Source organism: Diplotaxodon limnothrissa, linkage group LG7 (assembly GCF_057381915.1).
Source record: "Diplotaxodon limnothrissa isolate DT_005_m linkage group LG7, D_limnothrissa_male_GT1.1, whole genome shotgun sequence".
Lineage (NCBI taxonomy): Eukaryota > Metazoa > Chordata > Actinopteri > Cichliformes > Cichlidae > Diplotaxodon > Diplotaxodon limnothrissa.
Window position 1 is genome coordinate 26,578,500 of NC_140602.1, and position 22,801 is coordinate 26,601,300.

The following is a 22,801-nucleotide window of genomic DNA, read 5'->3' on the forward strand; positions in this document are numbered from 1 at the left end:
CACAATAGTGGAAAACTGGTTGAAAAACACAGGATTGGTTTCAGTTGCATATCCCACACAGTTAAGTGAGGGGTTGAGTTTTAACATGTAATAATATGAGATAAAGTGTGTGTAAGTACAGGAAATAAAGTTTATTTGAAGTTTATTTGAAGTCATGTCAGGATATTAACGTGAATAAAAGCATCTTTTCATTTCTGAAAGGAGCTTCGTTTAACTACGAGACCACCAGCATATCCTGGGTGGTTACGGTAACTTGATTAATAAAATGGTCAAATTGGCACAAATCATCATGAATAATTGTATTTATTGTGTAAGAATGTACTTTTTAGTAGGTTTGGGTTATCTTTAATTTGAAGTAAATTCACGATTTAATATATTTGGCTTTGAATTTAAATTTTTGGGGGGATAATTTTTACTTTGGATTTTTGTCTATTTCATTTTAAGTTTAATTTCAGAGAAAAGTATTTAAGGTTTAATATAATTCATTGCCACTAAATTATCATGGTTTCTGGCACTTTTCCCCCTTTAGCAGCCATTGTTTAAAGTTAAAATAAATTCAGTGGATATATATAGTAGATTTCTGAAATTTATGATGATGGAAAAGTGCCAGGAAAATCAACCAACGACTAATTTAAAATCATTAATTATTTGCTGTGAACAAACCAACATGCTGACTTTAAGAGCTGTATTCATTAAACAGTCATACTGACAATAAACATGTGACTGTGTCCTCTTTTTCATGCCTTTATGTATTTAACTGAGCTGTTTTTGAAAGACATTATGACACAACATCAATACTGTGCTGACATCAATATTAAAATGCTGTCATTTATGACCATGAAGATAAAGTCAATAAGTTCTTCACTAATGCACTAACTGAAATTACAGATTACGCAGAGAACAAAGAGATGTCTGATATGTCACAGTAAGTCAGAGAGTAAATAAAGTATCTGTTATCTGGAAAACAGTTTTTTTGTAATTGAATTGTGATTTAATAATAATAATGATAATAACAGTAATATCTTGGCATGAGTAGGATGGGTTAGGCTTTGAGGACTACAGACTGGAATGTACAATGTGACCCACATAGGGAGTACAGTTTAAATGTATCAAATTCTGTGAACATACCATCTTACCAACCATGGCTGTAAGACAATTTAAAACAATTAAAAAACAAACAAACTATAATTTAAGATATTATTATTTTAAGAAGAAAACCTGAATTTCTGAAGATGGGGACAAACTGAGGAGAGCATAGTACGACCTAAGGGTGAAACTGAGGACTCCTGCAAGAGGAAGCTGGACAGTATGAGCAGAACAGTGTGAGGGATGTGTGGAGTGAAATGAAGAAAATCACTGGTTTTAAGGTGACGGACAATAACCGGCACCAGCAAGGAAACCTGAAGGGAGCAGAAAAGCTGAACGATTTTTAAAACACTTTTGGTTCACAGCCCTCTGCTGCTTTTCCCCACAACACACTCTACACACTATGGCCCTTACACACATTCATTGCCTTCAGGGGTATTAAAAAAATTAGGCTAGATTAATGCTTCCCATGCCAACCCAGTACACACTCACAAAGGATATTCTCTGTCTCCAGATATTCACTTCCTGATTAAATAAAGTTTAAAAAAGAAGTGGATTAGCAGACTCTGTTTCCTAAGTACACTGAGCTCCTTTAATGTAAAAACATGGCTATTTCCTGTCAGTCAGTTGTGGTGTGTACACAGTATACTCACCAACAGACTAATAAACTGATCAGGACAGATTTTTCTGTGATTGGCTGCAAACTGGAGACTTCTGAAGTTGTGGTGTAAAGGAGGTCACTGAACAAACTGTTATGCATAGATAGTTCTGATCACTACCAAATAGTTTTACTATTGTACACCATGTTTTCTTATTTATTTATTTATTTATTTATTTAATTTTTATTATATTTCAAGTTTTAAGGTTAAGTCAAGTAAAATAAACTAAGCCATAAAAATTACCTGAATTTGTTCTTCTTGGAAAACGGTCTTACATTAATAGGAGCAAAAAGAGTTCTGACAGTGTTGTATCTCCTGGATGATGTGGATTTAGTGTGTGTGTTTCTGCATATTTAAGTGTGTAAGTGAATGAGTTTGTGTCTGTACGCCTTTAAAGGAGTATGTGGCGGCTGCAATAAACAAAGGCAGCATCTCAGCATTCTCAAGTCTGCCCGGTGTTTTAATGCAACATTTTTGTGCTGAAAACAGACATTATGTTGGTGTAGATGTTAATAATTAATGTTAATAATAGCTAAGTGTCCAACCCAACAGCCCTGAGTCAGTGGCCCAGAGTTTTACTGATCCATGTAGAATTTTATTGGCCTGTGGGGGAAAAAAAGCTTTTATTTTTGAATTTTTAAAATATTAAAACAATTTAATAAATGTGATATTTACATTATTTTACTTTATATCTGAAAAATGTTTCAAAAGCTTTGAAATAAATATGGTCTAGTACACCCAATGCCGCCGTTTATACTCACTCCTCCTTGTTCTGCTTGCAGGTATCGCTGCCATGTAAAATGCAATTAGGCATGCAAGCTGCCTAATTTAAATATTTTATTTGACTAAAATTAACAGTTCTGTATATTTTAATGTAACTTCTGTAGCTTTACTGTGTATAAGAAATGAAGTTCACTTTCCTTCACATCAGAGCTTATTAAACAGGTGGTTTGATGAAGCTAGCTTTTTCCAAGTAAACATCTTGATGGTGATAGCTGTTTATCTGTGTTATCCATCTTTTTGTTTAAAAACTGGGGGCTGCATGGGCCTAATGTTGTCAGACTTTTTATTCACACACTGCTCCTTGATGCATGTCTAATGCACATCTCTTTTTAGTTGCAATGGAAAATGAAATGATTGCATTCACATGATGATATAGAGCTGTCCGTTTAACAAAACATCAAAGCAAAAACATTGTGTTGAGGATTCTTTATAATTGAGTTATTCCAATTACTCGATAAACGGTTGCAGTCCTTTATAGTTCTAATTCACATTTTGTTGCTGACCCTTGTGCTGCTGTAATGTGAATATCCCCAATATCCCCATTGTGGGATTAATGTCTAAAAAAGTCAAGTCTAAGTCTATATATAATGGCTGCAGTAACCACTGCAGTCTCAAAGTGAGATGGAAGGAGGTGATTCAAATATATTATGTAAAAAAAGGTAAATGCCATCCATCTATTTTCTTTTGCTTATCCAGAAGCAGTTTGTGATGCCCAAATCTCCCTCTCCCCAGCCATCTCCTCCAACTTATCTGGGGTAACACCTAGGCTTTCCCAGGACAGCCGAGATATGTAATATCTCAGCTGTCCTGAGGCTGTCCCAGGACACCATGGAGTCCTCAATCCAGGTTGGTCCTTTCAAATTCTCCTCCCTCCAGTTAGCTGGGGATTCCAAATCGGCACCAGCCTGCATTCTGTGTACCTATGGAGAAACGGAAAACAAAGGCAGGGAAAAAACAAACAGTCTGCAAGACACATGCCCTTACAAGTCCAAGCAAGATGAGATCAAGATCATAGGGCACATGACAGTGCATCAGCCAAGACTCACCCTGTACAAGTTCCTCGGGCTATGTTTGGACAAAAAACTGAACTGGTCATGTAACACACTGCACCTGTATTAAAAAAAGCCCAAAGCAGACTGTACTCCCTCAGGAGACTGAACTACTGCAGGAAGCTCCTGAGGATGTTTTACCAGTTAGTGGTTGCCGGAGTACTATTCTATGTTGTGGTTTACTGGGGGAGCAGCACAGCAAAGAAGGACTCATCCAGGCTGGAAAAACTAATCAGGAAGGCTGGCTCTGTGGTTGGCATGAAGCTGGACACTCTGGTGACAGTGGCAGAGCAGAGGACATTAAAGAAACTGCAGGACATTATGGAGAAAGCCGGGCATCCTCTGCATATGAAAGTAGCAAGGTGGTCAGCCCAATGATTGGAGTGCACGATGACCTCATAAAGATATACTCTGCAGTTTGGCACATCACACAGTGCTTTGTTTACAAGCTTGCCAATATCCTTTCAACATGTCAAGTTTACTGATATATGTGGCAGGTCCAATGTCATCAATGCAGTCAAGTGACATTTTGCCCAAGCTTGTGTCAGTAGGTTCTGGTATGGATATAGTGACTTGATTAGTACTAAATTTGGAATCATGTGGTAATAATAGCCAAGAATTTCCTCACCAGCAGCTCTTAGAAGCAGGTTTCGAGGGTTGCTGAAAACCAGCACTGGACAGCTCTGCTGACAGTGTTTCCTCCTGCTGAATGCAAAGTAATTTTAGAGAACAGCTGATCCCAGGCTTTGTGGGTGTGTCGTGGTTGCCGTGGCTACTTTGGCTTCAGCGTTTGGAATTTGTTTGGACCACAAGCCTTTTAAATTAAATTTTAAGTCACACCACAATGCTGTATGTAATCTTGTGAAAATATTTCAAAAGTAGTGAAATAAACAAATTTGCCTTGTTTGGGGATTTGTGTTCAGTTGTATGGGTGGATTCTTGAATCTTAAGACTTTTTAGTGAAAACACTATGTTAAGTGATCTTGATGACCATGTTATCATGGCTCATACAATTGAATGCCACAACTAAAAACATATACCGTGGCCTATAACTTTTCTCGAGATTATGTGATGGAGATGTATCTGAGAATGCAAATGGGTATTAAATGGTCTTCAAAATCACTATGATATTCAATTTGCAGCAGTGTGATAATAGATAAGATAAGATAGATCTTTATTGTCACTGTTACCAGAACAATGAACACAGTTTGGCATCTCTCCATTGGCAGCTTGTAGGTTTTTACATTCACATTCTTCAGATAAGAGAATAGTATAAATAAAGATAAAATAAGTGCAAGTTACAGTCCAGAGAATTCATGCATGTTATTTGTAGCTCCTGTCTTATGTCTTGCCCAGTCTATCCAGGCAGCACTTTTGCCTAAAATAGACAAAGTATTTCCAGGAGTAGGAACATGACTATTGTGAGCTAAGTGCAAAAAAAGGAAACTTCAGATAATGTTCTAGCCTAGTTTCCTCTAATAGTCATGTGTGAAAAGACCTTTAGAGTCTTGTTAAGCTGGTGAAGTCAGATGAAGTCTAAACAAAATCTTTAAATTAATACTCAAAGAAAATGTATCTTTCTTTAGCATACTGATGACCATTTACATTTACCATTTACTGTGTTTTGAACATTTGTCTTCTTCTTCTCTTCAACCCAAAATTTAGAGCTTTTTAATTATTAATGGAAATTATTGATTTAAGTCATTAATCCCCTCTTCTGCTTTTTTGTTTTTCTTACTCTGTTATGTGATCACTACCTGTCAACAGGTAAGATAATTGACACTCATGTCAAAAATGAAAGTAAAACAATGAGCAGTGGATGAACCATAATATTTTGGTGTCAGTCGGGATAAAGTTTTTTAACTTTGTGAGTCAGGACTACAGCGATGGTGGGTGATATACTCTGAGATGTTTCATTGGTAATTGATATCTAATGCTAAATGCTAATGCTAAAGACACACTGATGTATTACATATTATGTAAACAGACTGATTTTTTGCTAAATTAGCTCTAACAGGACAGAGGTAATGCAAGCATATAACATCCTTGTGAAACATGATATAGAGATAGATTAACTTACCTTAAAATTCATACATGATATGAACATCTATAATATGTACACTATATTGCATTTATCTTAACATGAGTTGGCATCTTATTCTTAATCCATTGGGTTTAAAAGGATGTCAGCCCACCCTGCAGCTATAACAGGTTTAATTCTTCTGGGAAGGCTTTCCACAATGGTTTAGGAGTGTGTTTATGGGAATTTTTGACCTTTCTTTCATAAACATATTCGTGAGATCAGACAGTGATGTTAGACGAGAAGGCCTGGCTCACAGTATCCACTCGAATTCATCACAAAGTTGTTCTATAGGGTTGAGATCAGGACTCCGTGCAGGTCAGTCAAGTTCTTGCACACCAAACTGACTCAGATGTTTATGGGCCTTGCTTTATACACTGGTGTGCAGTCATGTTGGAACATGAATGAGCCATTCCCAAACTGTTCCCACAAAGTTGGGAGCCTGACATTGTCCAAAATGTCCTGGTATGCTAAAGCATTAAGAGTTCCATACACTGCTAGTAGGGAGGTGAACTCCTGAAAAACATCCCTCACACCATAATTCCACCTCCACCAAACTTTTAACTTGAGACATTGGGGTTAGTATCTTGCCCTAGGATATTTGTCATAGCGATGGAGTAGCCAGGGATCGATAGTAGATGACTTGCTGAATTCTAACCTTCATTACTTTTTCCTGAAGTTCACTGATGAGCACTGAGTGTTTTAATTTTTAAGAATATGGCTTAATCATTTATTTCTTACAGTTTAAGCACAGAGAGTCATGCTGACAGATTTAATTCACCGACTACAGCAGCATCCTTTTTATGATTTAGAAAAAAATAGACATACTCGTGCAGTTATTTCTTATTCTGAGATATCACGGGGATTAAATGTGTAATTGAAGTTTAAAATGACAGACAGGGAAGTTTCAGATCTTTCCCAGTTGGCACTGTATGGATGATCAGAAACTGACGGTACCTGTCTGTGTATATAATTACATCAATTTTCACAACGCTGGCTGAAATTCAGCCCAAAAACATGTCAGCGCCTCCATCGTGTTTTACAGATGGCTACAGACTCATTGTTCTACCTTTCTTTTGAACACCTCCGTACTAAATAACAAATTAAATTTTTGAACCAAAAATTGAGAAGTGTTTTTGAGATGTATATGCTTATTTGTATATTTTGCACTTTATTTATGCTGATACGTGTGAATAAATAACAATTCCACAATTTTAAAAAATCTCTGTTTGACCCATTCAGCAAAAATCATGGTTATGATATGGCATGATTCAGCTTTCTAACAGGAAATAAAGGTATATTTAATGTATCAGTGTACACTTTATTTTATCACAAACATACAATTGATCACAGCTTGTGTTCTTTTTAAAGTCAAGAATTTTCTTGAGTTTTTACTGAAGCTCGCTATTTGAATTCAATTTCACTACTGTAAATTTAGAATTAAAAATATTTCATATTATAATACAATAAATGTAATGTTGACCATATTATATTAGCTAATATAGTATATAATACAATTATTGTTTATTAGCTAATACTAAAATAATAATAATAATAATGGATTGCATCTATTTAGCGCTTTTCGAGACCCTCAAAGCGCTTTACAATTCCACTATTCATTCACTCTCACATCCACACACTGGTGGAGGCAAGCTGCAGTTGTAGCCACAGCTGCCCTGGGGCAGACTGACAGAAGCAAGGCTGCCATATCGCGCCATCGGCCCCTCTGGCCATCACCAGTAGGCGGTAGGTGAAGTGTCTTGCCCAAGGACACAACGACCGAGACTGTCCGAGCCGGGGCTCGAACCAGCAACCTTCCGATTACAAGACGAACTGCCAACTCTTGAGCCACAATCGCCCAAAATGACTGTTGTAGCCTAATAGTCATGGTTTTTCAGTCCCATGGGGACTGGTTTTTCAGTCCACCCCCCCAAAGCTTTTGCTGTGCAATTCCTGGACAGGGAGCGAGCTCACACTATCTATGTCCCAGGAAGCACCTGGCACTGGTCTTTCTAGGAGTTTCATCCTTCTACACCCTAACAGTCGGCAGATAACATAGTTAAGCAGCCTACAGCAGATCATATTGACACATATGTCCATCACCTAAGAGATAAAAGAAAATACAAAATCCTACAGTGAAATTCTAAGCACCTAAATATAAATATGAGAATAAACTAGAAATTTTCCATCCAAAAATTTCAAGGTCACTTTAAAGGTGGAAAGCTTTTAGTTTTTTTTTAAGCTGACATCACCCATGTTTTAACAGTTTAACAAAACATTAAAAAAAAAACCACTAAGACATATAAAACAAATGCTTCTATGAATGGGTGAATGAGGCATGTTATATAAAGCACTCTGCATGCTCAAGTAGAGTAAGCACTGTAAAATAATCGGTCCATTTACAGACATCCCAAGTTGACTGTTCTGTGCATACACCACATTGGTTCATTACTTGAGTTAGGTGTTTTTTTATGCTTGGGTGATTCAGGTCAATGATAAATGAATTACACAATAATAAACTAAGTGAAAAAGTCCAAAGAAAAACTTTGACAGACCTGGACTGTTACTCAAGATCACTTGAATTATTTAATTAAGAGTCTGGCTCCATGTAAGTAAAATACAAAGCAATGGGGATTGCTCAAGACTTTTGCACAACACTGTATGTGCAATAAAATGTGCTTTTTAAAACAATATATTGATATATATTTGTTGTAATTACATCAAATAAGAAGGGAAACGAATAAAGACTTTAGCAATAAACTGCTCTTTCAGCTCCACACTTGGCAGTCATCATCCCTACGACCAAACAGATGACATTCGGTCTGTGAATTTCTTTCCAAATTTGCTTTCCCTCTCTCTACGGCTGTGTTTCTCACACTTTGGAGGCAGAGTGTGTAGGAGGCTGCTGTAACATTGCAGTTCCTTCTGGCAAGCAAACATTGATGGTTTGTTTGTGACTTTTCAAACAGTGCCAAGTTAAGGAAGGAAAGAGGAGAGGGGTAGAAATAGAAAGGAGGACTAGAGAGAGGAGGAGGAGTAAGGACAGGCAGTAGTAGTACTGTTGGGCACAAAAATAGTTGGTTTGAACATTACTACTGTTATATTTAGTAACCTCAAGACTACAGTATGTGCATGCTTTACCTGGGGGTTACGTAATAGCACTACTGCTCAAAATGTGGTTGACCACTTTTTTAACTGTCTGCTGTAAATATGCAATATGGAGAGAAATACTCAGAGATATCTGGACTGGTGTTGTGTCTAGCTGATCAATTTCTAGAGTGCAGTATTCACTGATCTCCACCAAATATTCATCTCTTTAATTAAGTCTGTGTTCAGCATTTTCTCTTTCTATGTGCTATAGCTTTGTAATTACAGGACAGTTTGGGCAATGAGCTACCAAAACTTCTTCTGCAGTTTTACACCTTTATTTCTTAAAATTAAAGCCAAAAACGTCAAACGGACACTTTTCATTAACTAAAGCAGTATTTTCTAATCTTTTGGAAAAACTGAGACAACCAATTGAAATTAAATGTATAAGTAAACTTTAAAATGACACAAAGAAGAGTTTCACTGGTCCAGTCAGTCTACCATGGTGAGTCTCATCAACACCGGCTTAAATCAGTCTCAGTTCATCTAATATGGTGATACCCATAGGGATATAGAGACTCTGACCCGTTAGATGGAGAGCTGGTCCAGACCTCCTGTACAGGGGTAACTGGGATCTAACCGACTATTTAATATCAAAGTGGGCTGTATGTGACCTACCATGTAAAATGAGTTTGATATCCCTGCTCTAATGTATTTATACCATGTCATATGGCAATCATCAGTTCAACCACTCTGCTCAAAGTTATCAAATATTTATTTTGCTACAGCAACGTTAGAATAATCAGTCAACCTAACATGTCACACTTCAGTGTCCTTGGACTGTGGCAGGAGGCCAGCATAACTGGAGGAAACCAACTGGGCTACAGGGCTAACTATCTGACATGTTATAGAATAAACTAGGGTGACCATATTTAGATTTCCAACAAAGAGGACACTTGGCTCAGTCATGAAGAACTTGCTTAAAGAAACATAAAATCGTCCCCGGCATTTTGACTACAGACCGGCCCACCAGGTATTATAGGAAAAACCATAAAGCCTTTGAATGAAAACAAATGCTGTTGTGACAGTGATATACACTGTCTTGTTGGTATATGTATGATTTCTATACATTTTACATCAGGTAAAAACTTTGGTTGTAAGATTCAGATAATAGTTTAATAAAAGTGAGAGATTTTAAATGAGAATAAGAAAGAAAAGTATTTCTTTGTGTCCCCCTCTCCCTGTTAATGCCCTACCTGCCCCCCTGGCAAAGCTTTGCTAGACCCACCCCTGCACAGTTACCAGCTGTCAGCTACATAAAAAAGGATCCTGGTGTTATTTGTCTCTCAGAAACAGTTCATAACTTCCCTTCAACTCATTCATGTCACCTAAAAGGTAAACCTGTTTCTCCATCACTTGTTCAGCTCTGATGATTCAGTAAGGACATCTCCTGGTTTCATCCTCATGTTTCCCTCTCACCACATATCCAAACCGACATCATGACCAGCAGCTTTTACAGCTGTGGCTCCAGCAAAGATCAGCTGATACTAGAAATTAATATTAAATAAATTCTAACAACAGCTGATCAAGCTTAAACGTGCTGCTGTTGTTTAGCGCGACATCTGGCGGTATCTTCTTTCTGTTCTTCTTTCACTTATCACTGATCAGTGTCATGATTGAAGGAGCAACAGGAGAGAGAGGGGGAGAGAATGAGAGAAGAAGAAGCAGCTGTGCAGCGTAACGATGCAGAATAACTCCAGCTTTGTGTCTTTTTCCATTCTAGCTGAAGTCCAGGACAAACTGTTCCTTTTCACCTCAATACGAAATGCTTAATATTTCCTCTGAATACGGGACGATTCCGCTTTTTACAGGACGGTTGGCAACTCTAATAACTAACCTTGTGAATAAAGTTCAACATCAGTAGCATCATAGCACCCACCCAGCTGTAGAAACTCTGTCATGCTAGCTAGTACGCAGTGCGAGTTATTGTAACTGACTGTAAAAGGTCAGCATAATGAAAATAAACTCCACCTAAATTTGGTTTATATCTGACTCAGACTGCAGGTCATAACTTCTTACCTGAAGTTCATTTCACCTGCAACCGCCTCGGGTCTCTCCTCCTCCTGCCTCCCCTTTCCCTCATCCACCTGCTGACCTCTGTGGAAGCTCCGCCACAGCCACCACCAAACAACTGAGTTATTTTTACACATCGGCCAGCATCTGGCCAATCCACCACCTTTCATTGTTTATACCGTTACAAAAAAACCCCCATCGGCCCATAAAAACGAAAAATCACCATCCAGCTATGGTCGGTACGAGGGAAATTTCTTTTGCAGTTCGTCTGAAAGATGGACTTGCGCTTTGGGATCTTTTAAACATCATTAGGTGCGTTGCTACGCGCTGTCTGTCCTGTCTGTGAGCGCAGAACAAGCAGCAGTTTGGGGGTGATGTCACACACACGGGTCCTCTGTCAGAATATAGGAAAAGAGGACGGTTGGTCACCCTAGAATAAACAGCCCAACAAATCTGATCCATGAAATAAATTGTTAGATTATTAATTTGTTACTTGTAACTTGATACATTATACACCTTACTACAGTGTCTTGCCTGTATTCCTTTACAGACACATCGAGAATTGGACTGGTCTGCAGACCTTGAGGGATTTCGATATGGAGCTCTACACCGGCTTACAGAGGCTGTAAGTAGTAAGGCATTTTCTACAACATGTTATCACTGAAATGTCTGGCCAGTGAAATTTAACTTTATTCTTGGGGATCAGACCAGTGCTTTAAAAACACATGCGCAAAAGCAAATGTTTCCTCTAAAGAGGTTCAAGCAGCCCTGCACACTTCAAAGACCCACTGACCCAAGCATGGGGTTCTAATAATATTTAGACCCAGAGATATCCCAATCTCAGGAAAGAATCTGTTCACAATTCACAGTTTAGTCTACAGCAGATGAAAGGAAGCACCTCAGCATACTTTGGAGCTGGACCACTTGGGAAGTAAACAATATTGTCCAGTAAGGCTGTTAGCAGTGCTTTGATACATAGTTGTGTGTTGAATTTCAAATCCTGTTTCTTATTAAATATCTTCAGTTTGTTTTAATCTTTATGGAGTCCCTTAGTGTTTTCCAGCCTTTCCCTTCTGTGTTAATTCCCCCATGTTTAGTTCTATGTCTGTTTCCCTCACTTCCTGTTTTATTGTGGTAGCAAAATAATTTGTGGTGCAGATTACGTGCAGAATTCAATGCATGCATGCACACAAATGGCTAGTCTGGAGTTGCCTTTGTCATTTATTTCAAATCTAGGTAAGAGAGGGCGTCGAGGAAAACAGCATTTAACAGTGCATGAATAGGTTGGTTTGCTTTCACCCCAATTGCTGGTGACTTACTTAAACCAGCTTTTCTTTGTTTTTTACTTTTACTATTGTCAAAGCTATTAGGACTTTATTTCACTGATTCCATTCAATTAGATATTTAATTGTAATTAGATTTACTTCCATAAATACAGGTAGACTAATGACATAAACATTCTTTCACTATCATGGTATTAGAATTTCAATAGGAAAACAAACTTAAAGTAACCTGCATAGCTTTATAGTTATTTTTCTTCCAACAATAGGTAATAGATGTGTTTCCTCCACGTGCAATTGTTCTGTTGGTATCAGAAATAGCTAAAGTTTTTCAAAATAAATTAAAGCAAAATCCTTAATTTTTAAAATAGAAAGGAAAACAACAAGGAGCTACATATTAAAAAAAGAGTGAGCAAAATTCCTTTGCGATGTGACATGCTGAAAGTCCACCAGCTCCACAAGTTATTGTATTACAGGGTGTAGTCATTGGTTAAATTCAACTGAGTAATTACATCTGATAGGCAGTTGACTACAAAATAGGGTAATGTGAAGTGAGAATTTTTCATGGACTGCAGCCTGGTAGTTGATGCTAAACTGAGTATTTTACAGCATTGTGGTACAGGACCATCTCTGTGAACTAAGCCTGCTAAAGAAATTGTTTAGCTCATTCGCTCTATACTGAGTGAGTGTATGAGTTGTAAATAGTGAGCATGACTGTGTGAAAAACTAGAATGCTATTAAAATAGAGGAGACAGGTGTGACACCAGTCCCAGCAGTGGTCATCTTTGTATATTGCATACAAGTACATTGTATAAGTTGTAAGAAGGGCTTTTAGTCATTTTGAATGTATTTAAGCGTATTTGTGTTCAGAAGTTGTGATTTGGATTGACGGAAAGATATCACTCTCACTTTGTAGTCGGAAGATTGAATCATCATTTTTTAATAAAAACTTACTATATACAGTAAGCTTTTATTACAAATTTTGATATACAGAAATGTAAAAATTCTGTTACCAAAGTAGGTATTTCTAAGTTCAGTTGATCGGGATTAAATCTTTCCTGTGTGATACATTTCAGTTGCTGATAATCAAGAAACTTAGTGTTGCTGATTCCATGTCTTGATGAGAGTTCCTGAAATTAAATGAAATGGCATTAAAGTTTTCCCCTTGAATAACATTTCCTACGTGTTTTATCCCTTTCTCGTTCCATGGTGAAAGGTTTATGCCTTATGAAAAGCAGATTAGAGATTTTTACTTTTCCACAGAGTGCTTGTCCTAGGTCCAGCCATGGGCTACCTAGCGAGCTTGATTTGATGCATTTTGAAGCATATAAGCAATCTATTGGATAAGAAATAATAATAAGAATTTGGTAGTTTTAAACCACCATTGTGTTTTGGCTTTTGTAGAGTTTTCAAACTTGAGATGTTTGAGTCCAGTGTCTTAAACCAGGCAGTAAATGGTTTGTTAGGGATCAGTGAGAACAAGTAGTTTATTTTAGGCAGATTTTAATTGTGACGACTGATCATTGAGTGCTATAGGTAAAGTTTTCCAAAACGTGAGATTATCTTCTACCATTTCTACTAGAGGGATATGGTTCAATCATACCGAGAGGCTGGTGGAAAAAATTATACCTAAATACCTAATGTTGCCCGACTGTAGTGTAGTGATGGAGGTCTTCTGAAATTTACAGTTCAGAGGCAGAACTGTTGAGTTAATGGAGTAGTCTGACATGGATGAGAACTTATCTATGAGTGTGATTGTCTTCAGAAGAGAGGTTTGTGAGTTCCCAAGGAACAGTAATGCATCATCAGCATACAGGCTTATCTTGTGGTCTGTATCTATTTATATCTACATTTTGTCGGATTGCTGCTGCTAGTAGTGTCATGGAATTTTGTAAATAAAGTCTGCAACATGGAAAGAGCTGTGATCAAGCTATTTATTACTGCGCAGGAGAGCCAACACACACATCAACCATCACAGTTCACAGTCATGCCAGCTCTGCCCTTGGGATGTCTCAGCTCCTCTTTTATACCCCTCCACACACAACTCTCTGCATCTTTTTAGTTACAACAGGTTTCTGTCCCACGGGCTGTTGCTGGGCAGAGAGCAACTGCCACTATCTTTTCCCAGGAAGCTCCTGACACCGGTCATCTTGGGAGTTTCGTCCTTCCACAATATCGTTAGGCGTAGCTAAGCAGTTCTTTGTGAGGTCATACTGACACACACTTGCTTCATCTTAAGCAGGCAAAGGTTTATACAAAAATCATACAGTAAGATTCTAAACATATAAATCTAAATGTGAGGATAAACTAGAATTTTTCCATAACAGTAGTTTGATGAAAATGACTAAAACTGAGGTTGAAAGCAGACAGCGCTGTCTGGTGTCCCTCTTTAGATTGAAGCTTTGGAAAGTAAGGTCATTTGTCCTAACACGTGCATTTTGAGAACTGCTTAGTGTTTTGATCCAATACATGAAGAATGAACCAAATCCAAATTTTTGTAGAACTGTTGACATCCTATGAGAGAGCAAATGAAGATTTTGTGCTCAAAGTTGATGTGTTAAGAACAGAAAAAAATGGGAAAGCATGAGCATTTGAGTGATTTTGACTCACTGCACTGCGACGCTGCAGCAGTGTCGGTTCTGACAGAGGGTCCAGGGATTTCATCCTCATACCTAATGGCAGTCAGGGTGCCTGTAGAGGTCTGTGTGTCCCTCCATGGACATGTCTTCCCAGACCGTTGCTGACCCACCACCAAACCGGTCATGCTGAACAATGTTACAGGCAGCATAATGTTAACCGCAGATGTGCTCAGGGTGAACCTGTTCTCATCTGTGAAAAGCACAGGGTGCCAGTAGTGGACCCGCCAATTCTGGTACTCTATGGCAAATGCCAGTCAGGCTCCACGGTTCTCTTATTGTTTCTTCTCTAGTGCATCTTTAATTTAATTTATACCAACGAAGCTGAAACCAATCAACACCCCCCTCTGCCAATTAACTTACCAGATCAACATCCCAGAAGTTTGACTGACTCGATGCTGTACTAGGATTAAAAAGTGATCATTTTATATCTTTGAGCTTATATAAGATGACAGTCCCCTGGAGCAATACATATTGGCTTCAATTTTGCATAGTGGGAGGAAGTGGAGCCAGGTCATCCATCTTTTGTACAGTCATTTTGCTTCACTGTTGGTTGCAACCAATACCATTGCAAGCACCTGATGAAGCCGGAAGAGCTACATCATCCGCCCAAAATAGAGGTGATCCTGAGGCCACCAAACCAAAAACCCTTTGTCACTTGGCCACACCTAAAATGTGGCTTTACTGTGCCTTAAAACAAACAACAGAGCAGCTTTTCACTGGCCTCCACATCGAATTTTTCTTCACTTTGTTAAATCATTATGATTTACTAGCAATAGGTTACTATAGTTACAGCTTTTTTTAAGATTCAATTTTGGCCTTAAATTTTCATTTATTTTTTTGGCAGGACAATAGTGCAGACAGGAAAGGATGGACAGGGAGCAAGTGAAATGATCCGCAGGGAATGTCCTGGCATGGGGAATCAGATCTGCAGTAGCCGTTCAGCATTTGGGTCGGCTGCTCAACCCACTGGGGTATACTGGTACTCAAATCATACTTGTTTTTTAATGAACCATAAAACTTCCAAACAAGAGACACAGCTGCTCTGTTCTTTCTGTGCATCTCTGACCAGTCAATTTTTTTCTTTTATCATCCTCCATTTCTTTCTTTTCTCTTCTTGTTATGCTAAACATTTGTTGTCTCCACAACAAGATGCAAGTTATAGATGAGATTTGTTTCATCCCAGCTGCCATAACTCCTGTATGCTTTTGAGTTCAAAATGACATACTGCTGTCTAAAATCAGTGTGTATCTTAACATGTATTAAGAGTTTGGTTAAGGACTAAGAGGCACTTCTAGGGAAATATTAGAAAGGCTCACTATCGTTTGGACTTTCCTCCTCAGAACCGTGGAAAAAAGAATCTTTCCATTGAACTTTTGTTGTGATTTCCTTTCTCTTTGGATCTAATAGAGGCCACACAAACACATGAGAAATCAATGGAAAGCCCAGGTTGTACTCTTTTTAGTACATCAAGACTTAGTAGAGTAGCTCAAATAAGTCAAACGATAGAGAACGAAAACAAATGTCCATCACAGAGGACATCAATGAATAGGCTGGTTCTCTGGAGGCTATTACTCTACAACCATTTCCATTAATGTTTCTCATAGAAAACACTAAATAGCCTCTATTATAGCTTTATTTCACAGACATACATAATACTGTGCTGATATATAATTTCCTATTAAATGATTTTCAGCATGTTCTAGGTGAGCAAATTGTTGTAAATCTGTTTAGTTTATTAATTAGTGCGCTTAACACTGTGGAATAGCAAAGATCTCCAAAAAAACCAAAATCACTTACTTTCGATCACCTTCGTATCTTGATGAAATCTTTGCCTTAGCTCATCACTGACATCGCCCAGATTTGGTGGAAGAAAGTCAAAGTGTGATTTCAAAAAGTGCATCTTCACTGACATTCTGTCACTCATTAGCTGATGTGCTTTCATGTTATCCAAAGCTCTTTGTAATTGTGTGCTCTGATTGACAACCTGTATGAATCCTTCCCATGCCACTCATTCAGTTGACTTGAGTTTCCTTTTTAACTCATCATTAAATATCAGATCATGGATTTTTAGAACCAGCAACAACACCTTTCTTAATTTTGGCCTCACTTTTCTTGAGACCAAACTTATTTCTTTAAATGTTGTAAATAACATTTGTTACAGTACAGGTGAAAGAGTGAGTAGCAAAATGTGCTAGTTGTTGGCCATTGACCTTTAAAAATTGTCAGATTTACTGCTGCCTCAACGGTTGGGCAGTGCTGCTTATTAACTCGCACAGCCTACTTTCCCCTCCGGATTTAAAGTGGACCAGAATTGGCTGAAATCTTTTGCTTCTACAGGTATATGCTAAATGTTGGTTGTTGTGCAGCTCTCTTCATACACTTTCACATGACATATACAGTGGCTTGCAAAAGTATTTGGCCCCCTTGAACTTTCCCATATTTTGTCACATTACAGCCACAAACATGAATCAATGTTATTGGAATTACGCACACCCCACTTTTCAGTTATTTATTTGTAAAAAATGTTTGGAATCATGTATGATTTTCATTCCACTTCTCACGTGTACACCACTTGTGTTGGTCTTTCACATGTAATTCCAATAAAATTGATTCATGTTTGTGGCTGTAATGTGACAAAATGCAGAAAAGTTCAAGGGGGCCGAATACTTTTGCAAGCCACTGTATATAAGTTAAGCAGAGAGCAAATATACAGATGTACTACGAGCAAAAATGGAAAATAATCCATTCATTGGCGCTGTTTCAAGCAAGAAACTCACTGTCAGAAGTGGGATAATAAGTTCTAATAATAATATACTTTCACTGATTTTCACATTTGTTGTGTAGTTGACCTGATTTTGATCCAACTATAAATCGTCTCGAGTTGTTAAGTTGTTATCTGCTCATTCGTTCATTCATTTTTAATTGTCTGTTTGTCAGAGTAACAGAGCTGAAAGTTATTCAAAGTGCTTTCTCTCTTCTTTGTCTCTGTGTGTGTGTGGTAGAACCATTATGAGGAGCAACCTACATACGATCCAGGCTCGCGTTTTCTCCAAGAACCCACACCTGCGCTACATGTGAGTATACACACACACACACACACACACACAAAAACTTGATTGATAATACTGATACTGAAACACTTACCGTTTTTGGGCACATACAAACCCTTTGTCCTGTCCATGCTGCACCCTGCACATATCGACTGTCTCTTTAACACAGTAACACAGGACACTTTTGAATTGGACTGATAAAAAAACCTAATAAACTAGTAGCAGAGTGTATTAATGGAAATAAACATTGTGTCCCTTTAAAGTTTTTTTAGTGTTTACAAGCAGGGAACTCTATTAAAACTGAAGCACAATTAGTGGTTTGGTGAGCAGAACAGACAGAACTTAGACTGACACATGAAACAACCACACACTCAGTATTGTGTCACAGACAGAGTGAATGACTGACCGCAACAACACCTGTCATTTCACATCTGTCACTTCTGAAAATAGCACATACTAATCACCAGTGCTTGTGTTTAGTATTGTACTCAGATAAGATTTCACTACAGTCACTACAGATATGTATTACTGTAATATATGCAGTCATCCATGGATCCATGAGTATAGGGAGTGTTGCACTGATTCCACTACCCATAAACTCCCATCACAGATTCAGATGTAGATCACATGTAGATACATTAATATTACAGCTGTCCTTATTTATGTCTCAGGAGCTTGGAAAGAAAGCAACTGGACTTTTTAAAGTTTTGTGAAGATGTTTCACCTCTCATCCAAGAGGCTGCTTCAGTTCTAAAATCAAATGGTTTAAGGAGTGGCTGTTTGGTTTCGCCAAGGAATTGCATGCTGTGTGGACAAATGTTTGTGCATGTCGGAGGCATTTCCCATTTTTGTTGTGATCAGTGTTAAGGTCATTACTCAAAAAAGTAATCTATTGCACATTACTCGTTACAGTACTTATTACTCTCCAAAGAAAGTAATTTGTTACATATTACATTACTTTCTTGTTCCTTTGTAAAATGACCTGAAACATATTTACCATTTTATAATATAAACCTACAGACTATCGTCCCACATACCAACACAAATCCCTATACTATGAAGACACATACTCTTTCTCTTAGTATTTACGCATGAACACAAAGCTGACAGCCACAGCGATTCTACTTTAGAAACATGAACAGTTAGAAAGACAGACTGTTTAACCCCTTGTTATTTGTTAAAGGTCAGGGTCAGACTGCTGGGCTGAGGTCAGCATTCACTCGGCTTTAACATCAGTCTGGGTTCTTGGCTAGCTGGATGCAGTTTGCACTTTACCATCACACACTTATGTTCTTGAGCAATATAAATTAGTGTGTGTGTGTGTGTGTGTGTGTTAAGAAGGTTGAAGATAAATCTGTAGTCCCACCATCCTCAGAGTGCATGACATGCAACACAATGGTCGTTAGTACAAACAGAAATTTGAGAATGGTAGAATATTAGTCTTATATGATCAGTTGTAGTGATTATGACACTGTGGTAGTGTGTGCAGTACTGTGAGTGAAATACTTTTTTTTTTCTAATTTCATGTAATTTTTATGCTCTAAATTATTTTAAAGCAGGAAGTGCTGCCAGTAAGATCTGTGATTACTGGTTTGTATAGAGAAAGGCTGACAGGAATAAGGAGGGTTTTATAAAATGAGACCTGGATTTTTATCATCACTATATTTTCTATTTTTACCTCTATTGTGAATCACTGGGTACAGCAAAATACATCCAAAGATCACATTTCGACTCTTTAATGCTGTTTGTCAAACAGCATTAAAGACTCATCAGAAATTACATAAAAAAATATGTATTTTATATTTCTTGCATGCTTTTTCTCTCCCAATCCTGAGTGGAATACTGATGAGGTATTGGATCTCAGCAGCTATGAATAATAAACACTCTTACATCACCAGCTGAAAGAAGAGGAGAGGAACAAATAGAACAAAATCAAAGAATTTGTGACCACAGAAGAGAAAAACAGAGTTTATTGTTTGTGAGCAGTGGGCATTTTGGTTTGTTGTAGCAGGAAATGGACAAGTTGATGACACTTAAAACTGAATCCCATTTAAGAAAGCTAATTGTCATGTGCACTTCATTTACTCTCACAGAATCTGAAATGAAAAGTTTTGCTGCACCTAGAACTTTGCTGGAGAAGATGGAGAATTATATTTCTTTTGGTGATTAGAATTAGCTAAAAGCTACAGCTGTCAGATAAATGTACTGGGAATATTCAAGCGCAGTCCTCAACAGCAGGTTTGTCCAATGGATAGCTTGAAATGGTACAAATGTAAGTGGTGAACTGCCAGAGATTGAAAAAAATAAGCTAAGGTTACCTAAAACTGAAAAATAATCTACATTTCAGAATTATACAAAAAAGCTTTTTTCAACGAACACAAAATGGGTCAACAATGTAAAGCTGTTCTGCAGCTATGAAGGTTTATCAAGTCTTGAAAGCTGGTGCTACTAATTCCTACAGGTGTTCCAACTTTTCAGGATTACTTACCACCCCCTCTGTCTGCATAAGGGTTTATGTTGGAACACACTGTTGCAGCATACCCTCATTAGTATCAATGGAACATTATTGTACTGCAGAACAATAGTTCTCTGTGTTGCTACAAAAATGACAAGAAAAAGGCAATTAACAATGAAAGAGAGACAGACCATCATAACACTTATAAATGCAGGTCTTTCCTACAGAGAAATTGCAAAGAAAGTCAAGGTGTCAGTGATTCCAGTTTCCTTCACCATAAAAAGGAAAAGAAACTGAATCAGAGGGTGAGTTTTTGAGAGTTAACAGGTGGCTCAAAGCACAACAGCTTCAAGCACAGCTTAATAGAGGTCGTAGTGAGCAAGTTTCATTGTCAACTGTCAAGAGAAGACTTTGAGCTGCAGGTTTGACAGGATGAGTTGCAGCAAGAAAGCCATTGCTAAGATGTCAGAATAAGACAAAGAGGCTTTTCTGGGCCATTAAACACCATCATTGGACTACTCAAGTCTGGAAGAAGGTATTACGGACTGATGAATCAAAATCTGAAATCTTTGGTTCATCACTCAGGATCTTTGTACGCCGTAGAGTAGACGAAAGGATGGTTCCACAGTGTGTGGCATCAACTGTCCAACATGGAGGAGGAAGTGTGACGGTCTGGGGCTGTTTTGCTGGATCCAGGGTTGTTGACTTGTACAGAGTGAGAGGATCACTGAACCAAAACAGCTACCACAGCATTCTGCAGCGCCATGCAATACCCTCTGATATGCGCCTAATTGATCAGGGGTCATCCTACAGCAAGATAATGACCCAAAACATAAGTCTATGCCAGAACTACCTTAGGAAAAAAAAGAACAAGACAGTCAGTTGAAAACATGGAGTGACCAGCACAGTCTCCAGACTTAAACCCCATCAAACTGGTTTGGGATGAACTGGACAGAAGAGTGAAAGCAAAGCAACCTACAAGTGCCACACAATTATGGGAATTTCTGCAAAAGATATGGGAAGAAATTTCTTAATAATATTTGTTATTACTAATAGTTTTATTAATGTTAATATTGAATATTTATTTCTATTGTAGAAAGAATGCCACAGGTGTTTGCAGCTGTTAAATCTGCCAAAGGTGGTTTAGAATACATTTTGGTCTATAAATTTATTCCACAATTTCTCTTTTTAACTCAAATTGCTTATTTGTACTATGCTTTCATTTCAGAGTGTAATGAAATCGTAAACTGTCTAAATTTCAATTAAAAACTGGAACAATTGGGGTGTTCTAAAACTTTTGACCAGTAGTGTGCATTCAGTGGGCTACATATTCTTCATCACTGCTTGTGGTGTGAGTGGTAGTCTCTTCTTCAAACCGTCAGCTTCGCTTTTCTAATAAATTTTTCTTCCTCTCCTCCAAATTTTTTTGTTCCTCTTTCTGTTTTTTTCCTTCTCTGTGTTTTCTTCCACCCTCTAATTTCTCAGCTGAAAAGGACAAAGCACTATCAGCTGCTTTAATCCTATCACTATACAAAAGTTCAGATGAAAGCAAGAACATACTGCAGAACATCTGATGTGTGTGTGTGTGTGTGTGTGTGTGTGTGTGTGTGTGTGTGTGTGTGTGTGTGTTGCTGTTTTCACAGTTTTCTTATGGAAGCAGATAAATGAGATTCAAACCACTGCAGGGTGATTATTTAAATACCTGTTCTGTGTTCTATCAAAGGAGGTCAGGACAAGTAATCAATTAGTACATTGACCATAAGCTCACTAGTATTTGTTTTCAACTGAGTTCAATTTTATTTATATAGCAGCGAGTCACAACAACAGTTGCTTCAAGGCACTTTATATTTGAAGGTTAAGACACTACAATAATACAAAGAAAACAGACAGAACCCCAAAAGTCATATACCCCCTTTGAGCAAGTGCTTTGGTGACAGAGGGAAGGAAAAAGTACATTTTAACAAGAAAAAACCTCCTGTAGAACCAGGGTTGGGGAGGGACAGCCAGAAGCAGAAAATTAGAGGTCATCTGTGTCTTTATGTCTTCAAGAAGACATTCCTGCAGTTTAACTAATTGGTGTGTGTTATCTGGCTTCATGGATAGATAAAGTTATGTGTCATCTGCACAGCAGTGAAAATGTTATGCTATAACTTTTAATGATACTGCGTAAGGGAAGCATGTATAATGTAAACAGAACTAGTCCTAGCACAGAACCCTGTGGAACTCCATAATTATCCTTGGTTTGTTCACGTACATGGAGAGTCCTCTTCACACACTGAGCCATAAGAAGATAAGAAGCCATAAGAAGGCAGCCAGCAATTTAAGGAGAACATGCAGCTGTGGTAAACTCTAAATGCTGAATGTAACTCTTTGAATAAACTGCTCTTTTGTAGATGATCAGTTAATTTAAAAAGCCTTTGCTTTTTAAAAAAGTGGTGTAATTATTGCAACCTTAAAAGCATGTGATACAGATCTCTATAAAGATTGATCATATTTCAGATTAAAGAATGAATTAATGGTAGGATCTGGAGTCAAGTAGATATGTTAATGGTTTGGAGGA

General features: G+C 37.8%; 1 protein-coding gene across 4 annotated transcripts in view; it reads left to right on the top strand.

The window, feature by feature from the left end:
• Positions 1–22,801, top strand: part of LOC146628386 (NT-3 growth factor receptor-like) — a 78,038-nt gene that overhangs the window by 3,299 nt on the left and 51,938 nt on the right. For all 4 annotated transcript variants that reach the window (XM_085357797.1, XM_085357799.1, XM_085357798.1 and 1 more), the window contains exons 2-3: positions 11,368–11,442; positions 17,739–17,810. In XM_085357797.1, coding sequence (XP_085213923.1) covers positions 11,368–11,442; positions 17,739–17,810 — 147 coding nt within the window. The remainder of the gene's footprint in view (positions 1–11,367; positions 11,443–17,738; positions 17,811–22,801) is intronic.